The 17,369-nt window shown below is 34.8% G+C and overlaps 1 protein-coding gene across 1 annotated transcript in view; it reads right to left on the bottom strand.

The window, feature by feature from the left end:
* Caprin1 (cell cycle associated protein 1) overlaps positions 1-17,369 on the bottom strand; it is a 36,155-nt gene that overhangs the window by 3,234 nt on the left and 15,552 nt on the right. The window contains exons 4-15 of the mRNA XM_015504967.2: positions 14,502-14,783; positions 12,919-12,971; positions 12,749-12,838; positions 10,232-10,387; positions 10,041-10,149; positions 7,920-7,981; positions 6,786-6,896; positions 6,457-6,606; positions 5,235-5,385; positions 1,211-1,405; positions 611-711; positions 204-267 (exon numbers count right to left, since the gene is read on the bottom strand). Coding sequence (XP_015360453.1) covers positions 204-267; positions 611-711; positions 1,211-1,405; positions 5,235-5,385; positions 6,457-6,606; positions 6,786-6,896; positions 7,920-7,981; positions 10,041-10,149; positions 10,232-10,387; positions 12,749-12,838; positions 12,919-12,971; positions 14,502-14,783 — 1,524 coding nt within the window. The remainder of the gene's footprint in view (positions 1-203; positions 268-610; positions 712-1,210; positions 1,406-5,234; positions 5,386-6,456; positions 6,607-6,785; positions 6,897-7,919; positions 7,982-10,040; positions 10,150-10,231; positions 10,388-12,748; positions 12,839-12,918; positions 12,972-14,501; positions 14,784-17,369) is intronic.

Raw genomic sequence — 17,369 nt, 5'->3', positions numbered from 1 at the left:
CAGGGAAAGTCATTCAAAAATTAAAATTTGGATTCAAGATTATATTTTTTAGAAACAGAGCATTTCATTTAATCCCTAGCAACAAGTCTGGAAAAGATAAATGTATTCCTAACATGTAACCTACATGCAGACTATGAACAGCTCTTCCAAGGCCAGAACAGAAGCTCCACTTGGGAGCTAGGATCACCACCACAAAATATTACCTCGTGGGGCTCCCCGTGGTCCACTCTGCCCAGAGCCTCGCTTGAAATTCTGCTGATATCCATCCTAAAAGACAAGCTAGTTAGTACTGAAAAGACTTTTTAAAAAATGCTTACCCATTTAACTATTCTTACAATCTAACATTTGCATAATACAGAATTCTTATTCTTTGAAGACATTCCAATATCACAGCTAAAAGCTATTCTGTAATTACTGTACTTGTATTATTCTCAAAAATATTCCATGAGATATATACCTCTGCTCTCAAAATTCTTTGTCAGACTTTATTTAAATGATCTACACTGAATGCTAAAAAAAGTCAATGTGATCATTTTCTATTAAAAAATATCTTGGACACTATAAAATTAATCCCAAATTAGTTATTGAGATCCATCCTATGTTTACTTACCCGCTGATAACCAGAGTAGTCCCGGGGAGCACTGAACTGAGACTGTGTATAACCACTGTTTGGAGTATTAGAGAATGAAGGGCGGTAACCATCGTATCCTCCTAAAATTTAGGACAAAAAATAATAATAATATCTTCACAAGGAATTTTTACTTTCTTATTAATGACAAAGAATTAGAAAACCCTAAGTCATGCTAGTTCTAATCTCTTATGCTAACCCAATATGTTTTATAAGTATCTGTAAGTACCAATTGCTTTAGAACATGCGATTTTCACCCACATATGAAAAGACACATACATTAAAGGAAAAAAAGCAAATCCCCATAAGGTCTAGTAATACACAAGACCATTCTCTCTCAAAAGACTGACAGTGATTTGAAAATAACAAGTTTTTCTCAACTCTGTCATTTAAATAACTGAATACATATACACTTCAAATGTTTAAATTATACCCAAAAGATAATGTGGAGATGGCTATAACCTTTCCTCAAAACCATGATATTTCTATATATTTTACAAATCAGAAAAGAACTTGGAAAAAAAAGAAAAGAACTTGAAACAGTAAAAAGTATTTCAAACTTTTTTTCCCCTCCCCTTTTACCTCTGAATCCATTTGCAGGGCCCCGGTATCCATTCATCAAGCCTCTAGCACCACGGGAACCTCCACGAGACACACCACGACTATTGTAATAAGGTTGACTGCTCCGTGGAAATCCAGTGTTCTGCTGAGGAGGCTGCTGGTGATTACCAGTCACTTGATGGGGCTGGTCCTGGGAACCATGGTAAGTGCCAACCACTATAGTAAGAAAAATAGTTTAAATATTGTATAATAAACACAGATCACTACCATTTGTTCTCTCAAAAGCTTTCTGTAAGCACTATCTTCTAGTGTCTCCTTAAAGTTTAGTTCTGCTTTTTAAAAATTTTACCTATTAATAGGAAAAACAATACATTAATGAAAGTCCTGTTTTTCTCCTTCACACAGATTAAATTTAAGGGGGTTAAAGTTCTCCAACAATGATTCCAAATCTTTGAAAGCAAGACATAAAAAATTGTACCCTTTCAAACAGATGATTTGAAAAGGCAAGTATTATTAACACCTTCTGAAAGACATCTACACTTTAGCAAAAGGGACCCACTGTAATTACTATGTGTGCCATCTACACTTTAGCAAAAGGGACCCACTGTAATTACTATGTGTGCCATTTAAATACTTCTTTCCATTATAAAGCTCCTAATTAGTATTTTTGTTGTTTTCAAATTATCCTTGGAACTTAGTGAAATGCATAAATCCATGCTCTCATAACTAAGCAGCAAAATGGCAGAATATATCATCAATAACACGGCTAAATTAGCAAATGCCTCCGCCTTATAACCCACGATGCCTGATCCCATTTCAAAGTCTTCACTATAACAAGTATAGCCAGACAGTTAAATGGTAAACTAGCAACTCAACCCACTTGAAGGTAAGATTCTAAAAAGCTCACATTACCTTGCATACACACCCTCCCTTCCACAGATAATTCTAGATGTAAAAATTTCCAAAAACTAAATATTGTGGCACATATCTGGTATGACAATGTTCACAGGGAAGAAAAAAACATTTGCTAGAAGTGCCTCTGGGAGGTAAAGAATAGTAGTAACAAGACAAAGGAAAGCCCGCAACATAGGAACAATGGTCAAATCAACAGCCTGCCAGAGATTTCCCATTTTGAAGCAGAGAGAAAAGGGTCTGTAACTCTTGAAAATATTTACTGAGCTATTTTATGCCCTCAAGAAACTCAAGATACAGTTTTAGTTTTTAGAATTCTATTTTGCAATGAAAAATCTAGAGAATACCTAGGAAGAAGAGACACGCCTTTCTGAATTCCTTATTGCCCCAAACTATACTACTCAAGGTATAAACTTCTTACACAAATTAACTTTTTAATACATTCCCCAAATTTAAAATTACAAGTATCAAATACACATAAAATTTTCTATCTAAACATTCATTCACACGCATGTAGTCAAAAATTTAATATTCAAATCATTTATCAACAAGAAATTTATTCATTTTGGTCAAACCTCACTGCAAGAAACTCTCAGCAGAACAATTCAAGTGTGACCTTTATTTTAAAATAGCAGAGCTTCCATGTAAGCATTTGTAAAATATAAGCTTAATATTCTATAAAGAAAAGCCAAGCCATGTGCAGTGACACACATCCGTATCTCAGCTACTCAGGACACTGAGGCAGGAGCATCACAAATTCAAGCCAACCTTGACATCTTAGCAAGACTTTTGTCTCAAAATAAAATTTAAAAAAAATAAAGAACAAAAAAGGAAACCGCAAAGATCTTTGTCAGATCTTTTTCATGTTGTTCCTTATTATAATTCTCCATGTATAAGCTTTTTTCTAATGAGAAATGATAAAATAGGATAAATGTGTCACCAAAAGTGAGCTATGTTTGGAAACAGTAACAAAAAGAGGTCTCTGTGAGTTGATATTTGAGCACAGACCTGAAAAAACAAGCAAGCAATGCAAGAGCATAAGTTCAAGAAATCTATTATACTATATGGTAACTAAAGTCAATAAGAGTGTACGGTATTCTTGCAAATCAAGAGTAGTTGTATATGCGCATCACAAAAGCTGGTAGAAGTATGATACAATTTATGTGTAATTAGCTCAATTTAGCCATTTCAATATGTGTATATGTACATGACATATATACAGTTTTACACAAACATTTTTTGATCACTTAACAAAAAATGTCTTTTTTTTTTTTTAATAGAAATAAAAGCAGCCATACAACTGTCAGTGGATGATAGTTTTATGTTAAAAAGAAATGGGTCAGAGAGAACTTTTCGGTGGCTGGTGTAGATATATAGGAAGAAAATGGACAGATACATAAGATACAGACTAGGATAAAGGCAGGGACCAGATCAGAAACAATCTTTTAAACCAAGGTGTTTGAGTATCTTTTCTAAATGTAATAAGAAGGTACAGAAAGGTTTTGAATAGGAGACATCTGATGTACTTTTTTAAAATGATCATTCTGGTTACTGTGTGGACAATAGAGCAGGCTAAAAGATTAGTTAGTCAAGGGAGTCAAAAGTTAAGTGACAACTCTAGTAGTCCAGACAGGATATGATTATTACAGTGGTGGTATGAAATTGTTCACAAGAACAAGATGGGGGCTGAGTATGTAGCTCAGTGGTAGAGCATGTGCTTAGATTGAATCCAGGGCCTTAAACATGCTCAGTGGGAAAAAAAACATTTTTTTTTAAACAATGCTTATAATCCCAACTACATGGAGGACTGAAGCAGGATTAAGTTTAAGGCTAGCCTCACCAACTAAGCAAGACACTGTCTCAAAATAAATAACAAAATAGTTAAAAGGTTTGAGAATATGGCTCAACGGTAGAGTATCCGCAATCAATCAATAAAGCAAGGTGTATGGACTCATTTTCATTTTCATTTTTACTGTAAATGTTATAAATGTGTATTTTGAAATGGTAACAAAAGTTTATCTAGCTCAAGTGATTCAAAATTAGAAAATATCAAATAGAACACAAAGGGGAAGGAGTTTCAAATCCAATGACAAAGGGCAAATTAACCAAGTCAAATGATATAGTTATTAATTTCATCACATCATCAAAAAGATGGCTAAAACATAAGTATATCAGTGTGATATTTAAAGGCTTAAAATAAACCTGTACCACACATAACTTTATGGATACAGAGGATAAGTAGATAAAGGAGCCTGAGAGCAAGAAGCCTAGGTTAACATTCAGAAGCTGAGCATAAGCATAACTTGACAAATTTCTACCAGACTATAGATGATTCAACCTCCATATTAATTACAAGTATTAATTTTATAGGTTTCGTTAAGACTTTACTACTGAAAAAAATTTTAAATGCTGATTCAGATTATCAAGAAATGGAATAATTAGAAAATTTCAGATTTTTTTTAAACTGTCTGGTAAGATTAAGACATTAACTCTTCACACTTTAGGAGGATTTGCTAGTTTGTTGAAGGATTCCACTAAAATTCCTAGGAGTTAACCAAAAACCTAAAGAGGATACTCTAGAGATCTTACATATAAAGAAATCTAAATGTATCTATTCACATTATTACTATGATAGGCGTAAGAATTGGCCATATTATGAACTTACTTGCCAAAAAGGATTTTGTTTCAACCTTGTCACCAAAAAAAGTCACTAAAATTTATTCACAAATGTTACTAATAAAAAAAAAAAATCAAACCAATTCACAATTCAACTTTATATGACTGATTTATTGCCATGCATGGTAGCAGGGTCTAAACAGTAAGTAATTAAAAGTGATCTGAAAGATAAAAATTTATACTAAGTCAAACAAGATTAATTCCAGTAAAACTATGCAAACAAATATATTTATAAAAGCTCAGTGATCAGAGGGAAAAAGGCACAAGGCCTCCAAAACTGCACAAAATTCACACAAAGTATGGACCCAACTCAGGATTAGCAATGAAAATAATTCATACGATCCACTACTAAAAACAAAAACTTTTGACCACCAGTACTCTGAAGTTTAAACTGTCCTAATACTATCAATAACTGTTGGAAAGCAAGCAACCAAAAAAGTGACACTGGTTTGACTACCTGTTTGAAGTTGTTCTTGCTGAAGCTCTGTTTGTTCCACTTGGTGAGGCTGACTGGAAAAACTCTGGTTGTAACTGGCCTGGTACTGATTTTGCTGTTTTAAAGTTTCTGGTTCATTTACAGGAGGAACAGGGGCATTCATATTGAACACCTGTTAAGTGAATAAATGATTAGTTTCTCCCTTTATTGCCTTCTTTGAATGTGGCAGATCTTGATGCTAGTAAACAATAACCCGCAATGAACCTCAATGTGGGAAAATGTATGTATGTGTACATATATTACCAATAGCACTTAACATGCACACAGCAGCCTTAAGCTTTTTACATATGAAAGATCAATTTTAGTTCCTAATGTAATATCACTTGTAGAAAATTATAAATTTATTTTTTTTCTTTTATTCATGTTTTAATCAAGTTAATACTTTTAAGTATTTACCACTTTAAACATCCCTCTCAGCATTGATTTAGCTGTATCCCACAGATTACAGTATTTCATTATCATTATTTTATAAAAACTCCCCAATTTTAAGATGCTTTGTTGAATCACGGTAAAGTATAACATCTGAATTTTACTTGGAAATATTCCAGTAAATAAAAAGATTAAGCAAATAGGGCAAAATATCAACTATTTAAATCTAAGATAGGACTATAAAGATGTTGTATTGGCCTACTTTTTGTATGTTTAAACTTTGTTAATCAAGTCAAAAGGGGAAAACTGACAAAAAGAAGATAGAGGCTGGGCACAGTGGCACATGGCTGTAATCCCAGTGGCGAGGGAGGCTGAGGCAGGAGAATCATGAGTTCAAAGCCACCCTCAGCAACTCTGTGAGACCCTGTCTCTAAATAAAATACAAAACAGGGCTGGGGATGTGACTGGTTGTGTGCCCCTGAGTTCAATCCTCGATATCAAAAAAAAAGAAGAAGAAGATTCAAGTACACAACTAATATGTTCAAATTTACCTTTGAGAATTCTAACAGAGTTAGATGTTTAATTAAATATAACCCTGGGCTGGGGACAGAGAACAATTGGTAGAGTGCTTGCCTCACATTCACAAGGCCCTGGGTTCAATCCCCAGTACCACACACAATAAACAAATAAATATAACCCTGCAGTTATAGTAGATACAGGTTCAAGACGTTAAATGAATCTTCTTTGTTGACAATATAGCATGATTCATAGTACACACTTAAGTAATTAATATTAGTTGAATTAATTTGCTTACCGTCTGCATGGATTGGAATGGAGCTGCATTTACATTGATTCCACTGCTATGTAAAGGTTTGCTTGTCCCAGCCTGAAATACCTGAGGCTGAGAAGCAGCAGGAAGGGATGATGATGCTGTAGCCTGGTCTGTGTTTAAAGAGATTGTTGCCTAAACACAAAACGAATAAATAGTTAGCTAACACAAAATTTTCTGTGTGTGTCAAGAGCTCAACTATTTCATGAAAGCAACGTAGGTTCAAAAAGGCCACAGTACGAATGATAAAGTATCTTTGCCTAATTCATCAATAAATGCCTCAACAAGTTATATAGTCTTATAGTAGAACTTGCCTGAATCTGATCAATTGGTTCCTTTTGTGGCCGTTGCTCTGTAGCATGAGAAGGCTGGTACAAGGGTTGAGATGCTGTGTACCCCTCACTTGTGGATGAAACCAAGGGAACCTAGACAGAAATTGAGAAATCAGGTTTCTGTCTTCTTACAAAACTGAATTGTCAAAAAATAAGCCTGCGGGACTGGGGATGTGGCTCCAGCGGTAGCGTGCTCGCCTGGCATGCGTGCGGCCTGGGTTCAATCCTCAGCACCACATACAAAGATGTTGTGTCCGCCGAAAACTAAAGAATAAATATTAAAATTCTCTCTCTCTTTAAAAAAAAAAAAAAATTTTTTTTTAAAAAATAAGTCTGCTACTACTTGGGCTGGGGTTATGGCTTAGCAGTAGAGCACTTGCCTAAAACGTGTAAGGCCCTGGGTTTGATCCTCAGCACCAAGTAAAAATGAATAGAATAAAATAAAGGTATTGTGTCTAACTACAACTAAAAAATAAATATTTAAAAAAAAAAAAGGAGTGGAGTCAGAATTTTAAAAAAAGTAAGCAGCCTACTAAATGGGTTGGGATTGTGGCTCAGTGGTTGAACACTTGCCTAGCATGTATGAGGCACTGGGTTTGATTCTTGCAACCACATAAAAAAATTAATAAACAAAATAAAGGCACTGTGTCCATCTACAACTAAAAAATATTTTAAAAATAAAATATAATAAGCCAACTAGGCTGAGTGTGGTAACCCACACTTGTCATCCCAGCAACCAGAAGGCTAAAGCAGGATGATTCCAACTTCAAGGCCAGCGTGGACAACAGCAAAATCCTCCCTTAAAAATCATCAATAAAGGAGCTGCAGATGTGGCTCAAGCGGTAGCGTGCTCGCCTGGCATGCGTGCGGCCTGGGTTCGATCCTCAGCACCACATACAAATACAGATGTTGTGTCCGCCGAAAACTAAAAAATATTAAAATTCTCTCTTAAAAAAAAAAAAAAATCAACAATAAAAGGACTAGAAATGTAGCTCAGTGGTAAAACACCCCTGGGTTCAATCCCCAGTACCAAAAAATAAATGTGTTAAAAAGTAAATAAATAAACCAACGCTAATATTCACAGGGCTAAAAATTGATACACTTGATCACTCTTACCTGTGTAGCTTCTGGTTGAACAGGAACTTGATTAGGCTGAGGAAGCCTAGATTCAGAATGAACTGAAAAATCAACAAAAACTATTGTTACACAAAATCAGGTTTCTTAAAGAAATGTCTAAATACTTTTAATATGGCTGCTAACGGCAAATTTCTATGACCAAATTATTAATGATATTTTGATCAAGACAAAAAGAAGATGCAAGGCCAGGCACAGTGGCACACGCCTGTAAACCCAGAGGCTAAGGCAGGAGAATCTCAGTTCAAAGCCAGCCTCATCAAAAAGCAAGGTGCTAAACAACTCAGTGAGACCCTGTCTCTAAATAAAATACAAAAAAATAGGGCTGGGGATATGGCTCAAAGCCCAAGTGCCCCGGAGTTCAATTCCTGGTACATTAAAAAATAAAAAGATATAAAGTGTACAGGTGAGATTTTAGCTTTTAATAGAACATTTTGGGGTTTGCTGATAGTGATTATCAGTTTACTCTCAAAATTGCTTTCATTGTGTTTTGGAAGAGTTGAAGATGTCAGTGAGAAAGTATATGAAAAGAGAGAAAAAAAAGAATCACTGTCAGTGTTATCCAAAAGAAAGCCTATTATATGGGAAAAGGAACACTAAGCATACTCAAGAACTTAGATAACATTCAATTAACAATCTTAGCATTATAAACTACAATATATTTTAAAAATTTGGGGGGGCTGGGCTCAGTAGTGGAGTGCTTGCCTAGCATGCAGGAGGCACTGAGTGCAATCCCTATTATTGCACTCCACAGGAAAAAACAAATTATAAAATGCTTTAAAAAGATATCTAATTGCATCTTATTAATAACGCCCACTGCTGACCCTTGTCATTTCCTAAACCATGGTTAAATAGATCATCAAAAATCAATAATACTTTGAAATTAATGGCAATATGAAAATAAGACATGGACCAAAAAAATAAAATAAAAAAGAACCACTGATTAGTCATTTAGAAACTACCAATTTCCACTGAAGAGTCTAACAGACTAGCATTACCTGTATATCTAACAGTCTTATAAGCCGTGTCCATATTATAAGTATTGACTTTGGCACAATTTACAGGCTAGGAACAGTACACATCTTATTTTTCTGGTAGAGCTCAGAAAATGAACATTAAAAACTGGGGCTATTTTCTAGCATGCCTTTGACTGTTTGTAATTCTTGGTAGAGATATGAACTCCTTTAACTTATAAAGAAATGCTAACTACCTTACCAAAATGATGTCACTGAACATGCTTGTACTCAGCAACTTTTTATGACACTTTGAATTATGCAACACTGTTAGTTTACCACTTTATGCCACTACATTGATATACTCTGGAGGGAAAAAACAAGAAGATTCAGAATTACTGATAGTCCTGGAGAGAAAATCCATTTAACCCAATACAAAGTACTGACACTATTTGGTGTTAGTTCAAATAATGTGAAGAGTTGATATAGGAAAATGCTCAGAAAATCTCCTAAAAAGATTCCATAGAGAGTCACCTTTATTTTTATGGCTAAGTTTGAAGCAAAATTGCAAAAGTACAATAACAGGAAAAACTGGTCCATAGAGTCAAGAAGAAATTGGGTGGGCTGGAATTGTAACTCAGTGATAGAGCGTTTGCCTCATGTGTGAGGCAAATTGGGTGGTTCCCATGAAGTTAGGGAAGAGGTTAACTAGTAACTGAAAGGGGACACAAGATACTTTCTTAATCTGGATGCTGGTGAGTTCAGTTTGTGAAAACTCACCAAATGAGCATGCATTTTTCTGTATGTCTGTATGTCAAAAAAGTTAAAAAACTAAGGAATTACAACTGAAATTTCTCTTCAAATTAAAAGAGAAGGATCAAAAGTTAAGCAAGCAGGGGCTGAGGATGTGGCTCAAGCGGTAGCACGCTCGCCTGGCATGCGTGCGGCCCGGGTTCGATCCTCAGCACCACATACAAATAAGGATGTTGTGTCCGCCGAAAACTAAAAAATAAATATTAAAAAAAAAATTCTCTCTCTCTTTAAAAAAAAAAATAAGTTAAACAAGCATTAAAAGAAAATATCTCTGTGAACCCTGAAACCACTAGTGGGTCCTATATTTTATCTCACATAAAAATGTACCGTTACTAACCAGGAGGGCAAACCAGTTGGGGCATGTCCATGTTTTGTGTTGGATTCATAGGTTGTGCAGATACAATGGCAGGATCAAGTGTCTGGTTTTCAAAATCCAGCATAGAATCCTGTAAGTTACAATATAATGAAATTAAATCAAACAGTGGGAACACTTAAATCTTCTATTATAAAGTACTAAACCATACTTACCTGTATAAAATTATAAGGCCCCTGCATTTGTGCCATAAGATCTTGTACTCGCTGTCTTCTCACTAGAGGATCTGCCTGAGCCACAGGAGTCAAAGAATGAGGCTCTGGTACTGAAGGAGATGCAGCCTGAGGTTGCTGCTGGAGTGAATTTACTACCTAAAGTGAAGAGAAAGTGTTGAAAGAATAAAACTCCGCTCATTATATTATTATTAAGTGGTCCCCAAGTTACATTTGCCATCTATACAGCAAAGACAACAGGCTTTGAAGTAGTTACTCAAATAGACAACAGTATACCACACTTAATGGCATCACTTCTACCATATTCTCAATCTCACAGGATACTATATAGCATCTCAAATTTACTTTATGAACTATTTTCAAAGAGAGACTCCCTTTGCTTTATTCCAAAAATAATGTACTTTGCTTAAACTACTATTTCCTCTATAGTAACTTGATCTGTTATATACATCATATATATCTACATCATATGTGTGTGTGTGTATATATATGATAGCATTTAAGAAGTGTTGGCTATTATTATCATCAAAATTTGTATTTCTTACATTTCTTCTTCCATTTAACAAGGTAGGATCAAACTCTACCATCCAACCTAAACTGCTACAAAAGCCAAGTTCATTCTACCAGTCTTTCCCCCAACTCTAATAACTTCCTTCTCCTGGTTATGGTTCTCAACAAATCTCTAGTCTGCTTAGAAATCCTCACTACTTTATTACATCAAATTCATACTCTCTGGTTTTTAAGATCATGAAAATTATATCTGTTTAGCCTGGAGAAATCATCTTATTTCCTTTATAAACAAAAGGAAAATCACTAAGATAAAAATCACTAAGCTATTAATTATAAAAACCAACTTATCTGATTTCTAGCAACTTCAGCTGTTCCAAAAATTCCCAGAATCCTATATGGTTAGCCCTTAAAAGACCCACTGACCAGATATTAAGAACAAATCATTAACACAGTGGTTAAGTACAATAATATGCATGTCAAATAAAATGCAAACATTCAACTTCAAAGCACTGTGTGTTAGTTCCCAACCTTTTCCTATAGCAACACAAATCTTTGTTTGTTATTAAAACAAATATGCTAATAATTCACTTCTACTCCCTCCCACCCTCAAACATACACTGTGAACCCAGGGGTGCTGTACCACTGAGCTATATTCCCAGACATTTTTATTTTTGATTTTTGAGACAGGATCTTGCAGTTTCCAAAGCTATCTTGTCCTTGTGCTTGGCCTCCTGAGTCATTCATAGTACAGGGGTGTGCCACCATGCCCAACTTTCACTTCCACTTCTATATCCATTCTAAAACATACCAATTACCTGACTCCACTAAAACATATAACTACTTATTCCACCTAATTGGCACACCTCTTATACAACTCATAACACTAGAGATCTTTTTGAACTGTACTTCTAAGCCTCTTGTAACATTTTTGAAATGCACTCCTTATTGGCAAACATACGTTATTTTGTTGTTAGGGTTTCACAGGAATAGTATTTTCATCCCTATTAAGTATCCTTCTGGTGTTAGTTGTTGATAGACCTTTATTTATATGCAGTACTGATAATCGAACCCAATGCCTCATACATGCTACGCATGTGCACTACCACTGAGCCATAGCCCCGGGCCCAAGGCCCAATCTTTTACCCATTTTATCAACAGTGCATTTTGATACTTCAACATAGACCTGAAGGTACTAATGTAATTATACTTTTGGAGAATAATCTGATAGCAGAGAAACACTACCCTCAGCTTAAAAGTATTTCCTACACTTTGGAGGTATAAAGGAGACACTAAAAGTGGATTTTAAAAGGTTAGGTAGGACCAGTGCTTGCCTCACATGCACAAGGCCCTGAGTTCAAATCCCAGCAACACACACACACAGCTAGGACCAACCAGTAAGGTTTTTTGTTTTTGTTTTTGTTTTTTAAATCTCTTATAGTAACAAGGCACACCAAGGAGGAAATTCAAGTACAAGTACTAAGCTAGCTTTTCTTCTAACTTATGCCAGGATAAGTTCTCTATTCTGAAAGCAGAGAGAAGAAATACGAAGAGGGCCAATGAACTAGAGATGAGGACCTAAAAAAAAATGCTTAATGAGAGAAAAGACCAAGAAACATGAGGAAATCCAAAGCCTGGTGACCAAAACAGCATTAGGGCGAAGAAGTCCTCCAGAAGACACCCCATCTTATTCCCAAAGAGGTGGGTTCTTTTGAAGATACCAATATGGGAGGATCAGATTTTAACAGATCAATCTGAAGTAAGAGACCCTAATTCTCTACTTGACAGATTGTATATTAAACAATTTTTTATCAAATCAGTAAGCAACAATTCTAGTACATATACACAGGAATAAATGAATGATCTTTAACAGTCTTGTATAATGAATTTGTTATTATAATAAAATGCTGAAAAAAATCTTAGTTGGTCCTCAGGAGAGAAAAAAATTACTGAAGACAAAAAGAATCACCTTGTAATACAGAAAATTCTTACCTCAACCGTTTCAACTGTCCACTCATCTACCACCTGCTCCTTTTCACCACTGCTGAACTGTGTTTCTGCCATAAATTGTCTATTTACATACTGCAAAGTAAAGTAAATGTTTGAGATGTCGGTTTGAGACACAGAAAGGTAAAGGTAGCATAAAAAGAAAAAATTCATACCTCTGTTGATTCAACTTCACTCTGTTCAGTGTATTCTTCTGCTGGCTCAGGTTCTAAAAGGTTAAAACATGATAAAAAAGAGGATTTTAATTCAGTGAAAATAGTTTAATACTATAATGGTGGATTCTTATCTGTTCAAACTTGTAGAATACACAATGCCAAGAGTGAACTCTAATGCTAAACTGGATTTTGGGTGACATGCCAAAGTCGGCCTATCAATTGTAACAAATGTACCACTCTGATGTATGGGTAGAATTAAGTGGATAATCTCCATAATCTCTGTTCAATGTTCCTGTGAAACTAAATTGCTCTAAAAAATATTCTAGATTTTAAAATGATACAAAAAAACCAACAATTCTTATTTGAAGTCCAAATAATAGTTCAACATCTCAATCTTTTAAGGTCCTATATTTCACCATTTTTTAGTAACCTATTTACAAAGTTTTCTTTCCCTTTATTGCAAAATAAATTACTTTAGTATTAGTAAAGATTATTCTACATGGTGTATAATGTAAATACGGAGCTAGCACATTAAAGTCCTTCTCTATTCTCTTAAGTATAAAGCAGCATACAAATTAAGATCTTATTCTCCATTTTAACATATTTCGTAGGAAAAATAAAAGCACTGCCCTATATTGTTGATCTGCTACTATCAATTTCAACAATGTACTTCTGGTTTCAACTTTATAACTAACACTTGTACAATGATAACCATGAACTTGGTACTTCATACACTTTACATATTACATTCTAAATGGAGAACCCGAGGTACAAACAGCTTCAATAACTTGTCCAAAGTTCTATATCTGGTAGGCACTGAAGCAGAGATTTGAACCCAAATAGTCTTGATTCTAGAACTCATGCTTTTACTATTACTCTGACAATGTCCAATGTACTCACAGTTTTACTCATTTTAAAAGTAGTCACAGTATCTAACATAATTTAAAATATTCTACTAGGTATTAAAAACCACTTAGAAAAGACCGCGTCACTGACACATTAATAGTTCAAAATTAAGATGTTACCAAAAAATTTAAAAAAAACTTGCATTATTCACCCTATAGACAGGTATGATAAATAGCAGTAAATATGACACGTCAGACAAAATTCTATTTCAAAACCCTACCAAGAAGTGGCTTTCACCCAAACTCCTGCCCATCAATTCTGTAGCAAGAGAACTACCAGTTTGTAACTGTGATGATCAAAATCATAAAACAAATGATGGAGTGAATATTTCAAGGAAGGACTTTACTGTTCATTTTTTCTCTGAGAGGGAATTACTCTTGGTATACTTTGTTTTTAACATTTTGTCACACTTAAAAGTTTCTTTCAGGACTGGGAACGCGGCTTAGTGGTAGAGTGCTTGCCTAACACATATGAGGCACTGGGTTCAATCTTCAGCACCACATAAAAATAAATGAAATAAAGACATTTTATCCACCAACAACTTTAAAAGAAATTCTAAAGTTTCTTTAAAAATTCGTTTTTATGTATATAATAACTAAATAAGTAGAAAACTTGTAGCAAAACAAAGTAAACTTCAGAACTCTAAATCAAAAGTTCATATCTGCCTAGGTACTCACCAGCTTCGGCTACCTGGTCTTCCACTATAGGTGCAGAGGCTGCCTCTTCCTCTTCACACAGCCCATTCTGGTGGTTGTGGGTGCTATCAAAGTAGTTTGACTGAAAAACACGCTCAACAATTTCCTTTAGAGCTTTATCTAAAAAAAGAATGTGAATTAGAAAGTTAAGAGTATCAGATGAGCAAAGATTCAACATTCTACAAATACTGTGAGAAGAAAAACACCTACATGTGTCACGAAAACATGTATACATAAGATTATAAATTTCACTGAGAACAGAAAAGTATTACAGAGTGATAAAGAAGAACCTATTTAAGCTTTGTGTCCAAAAAGGAAAAAAAAAACACAGTAAAATTACATCATGAGAAGTAATACACACAGGCATAAAAGATTGGATCTAGTCAGACCACACAAGGTTTTCCTGTTGTAACTGCTACAAAAGCTGAGAGATGAGAAAAGGTAAACAAAGTGTTTCAAGGCAGAGGAAAGAGCATTTATACAGTCCTATGCAAAGAAGAGTGCCAAATTCAAGCAAAGAAAAGGATCACTGTGACTCAAGCACAAGGAATAAGAAAAAGCATAGTAGTAAAGATGATACTGGAGAAGACTGGATAAAGGCCACATTGTGAATGCCCTAAAAGTAAAGGAAAAATGCATGTAAAATATATTAAAGCAAGGTCTTTGAAAGATTTTCAAGGGGAAGAAAGGAAGTAGATTCAGTTAAGCAACTGTATTATATAAAAAGACATAAAAGTAGAAGAAAAAGAGAGAAGTAGATAAACTCAAACGGCAAACAAAAAGAGTCTATATAGTATGCTAGGATATTGAAAAAGTAAGGAGCTAGGAAGGTATACACAAAATTATTCTGGATTTCCTCGCCTTGTATTATAAATCTGTATATAATAAGGCCATTCCCTGATTGGTCACTGTACAGAAAAATAAACTTTGAGGGCCATATTTATTATGAAAGTTTTATAAAAGTAATCCTAATAAAACTATTTCTAGGGTCTAGGGTTGGTAACCCCTGGTAAAGCGCTTGCCTAGCATGTATGAAGGGTTTCACTCTCAGCACCACATTTAAATCTTAAAAAGGTCCATCAACAACTAAAAAAATATTAAAGACAAAAACAAAAACTATTATCAGCCAGGTACAGTAGTGCATGCCTGTAATCAAAAAACAAACTACAAACTTAGAAATGTAATCCTTATTATTACACACAATAATGCAAGAAAATTTGATGAGTCTTGATAAAGCCAACAATTTAATAAAGCCAACAATTTATCAAACCTCCTCCAATGATAAATTAAATCCACATTTGTAATAAAACTTAAAAAGCCGAAGAGCTGTATAAAGAAACACATGTAATAAAAGCTAACAAATCAAGAAAATGATTTCTTACATGAAAAGACAGAAATGCATTGCACTTCATATTTTCTTAAAGCAAATATATTTAAAATCTTGCTAATTAAATCATAGTTTTGCCAGGCTGGGGTTGCGGCTCAGCAGTAGAGCACTCATCTAGCATGTGCGAGGCCCTGGGTTCAATCCTCAGCACCACACAAAAATAAATAAAATATATTGCATCCAATTAAAAAATAAATATTTAAAATTTTTTAAAAATTCATAGTTTTGCCAATGAAAGCAAATAATCCAAGTCAATTCTAAGAGCTAAGAAACAATGTATAAATATACATGTTTGCCTTAGTATTTTCAAAAATGTAATTCCCTAATTCAATCTTCTAAACAGCAAAGACAAAATTCCATTCTAAACCAGGCACCGTGGCACACACCTGTAATCTCAGGAACTCGGGAAGCTGAAACAGGAGGATTCTAAGTTCAAGGTCAGCTATATCAACTCGGTGAGTCCCTGTCTCAACATTTTTTAAAAAGCCAGATGCGATGGTGTTCACCTGTAATGCCAGCAGCTCAGAAGGCTGAGGCAGGAGGCTCATGAGTCAAAGCCAGCCTCAATAACATAGCAAGGCCCTATCTCTAGAAACAAAATATAAAAAGTGCTGGGGATGTGGCTCAGTGCTTAAGCATCCCTGGGTTCAATCCCAGATACCAAAAATAAAAAAAATTTTAAATAAACCTGGGATGATGAAGTTCAGGGGTACAATGCCCCCTTGTTTCAATCCCTAGTACCTGCCCCTACCAAAAAAAAAAAGAAAGAAAATCACCCCCTGATTTACCATAGTTAAAAAACTTGATTTAGTGAGATAGTAAAACTTCAACAACCTTTTGAAAAACAATTTCTCACTGCATATTTGAGGTATAATGAGTCCAATTAACAGCAGTCTAAGAACTAAAGAGTAAAGGCTAAAGCAATAACCATGGGTAAAATGTATAAGATAAAATGTTCTCACAAAATTTCAGCCATAAGGAAAAACCAGTCCCTACTTAACACCAACAACTTTGGAAAGTCAATCTGATATAAATCTAGTTCAAGCACAATTAAAGTTATATGTAAAACCATGTCAAGTGACTTGGATATAGCACAGTGGTAAAGAGCTTGCCTAGCTAAAATGCGCAAGGGCTTGTGTTAGACACCTAATGCAATGGCTTAGAAGTATCCCCCAATGATCCATGGTAAAGGCTTGGTTGACAGCCTGTGGTGCTATGAGATGGGAACCATCAAGAGAAAAGTCTGGGGCTGGGTTTGTAGCTCAGCAGTCCAGTGCCTGCCCAGCATGTGTGAAGCACTGGGTTCTATCCTCAGCACCACATAAAAACAAATAAAATTTAAAAAAATATATTTTAAAAAATAAATAAATAAAATAAAGGTTAAAAAAAACGAAGGGACAAAATCTAGTGGAAGGAAGTTAGGTCATTGGGGATGCACTCTTAAAGGAAATATTGGTACCCTA

The sequence above is a fragment of the Marmota marmota genome, unplaced genomic scaffold, assembly GCF_001458135.2.
Source record: "Marmota marmota marmota unplaced genomic scaffold, marMar, whole genome shotgun sequence".
Classification (NCBI taxonomy): domain Eukaryota; kingdom Metazoa; phylum Chordata; class Mammalia; order Rodentia; family Sciuridae; genus Marmota; species Marmota marmota.
This window is presented reverse-complemented; position numbering and strand designations above follow the sequence as displayed.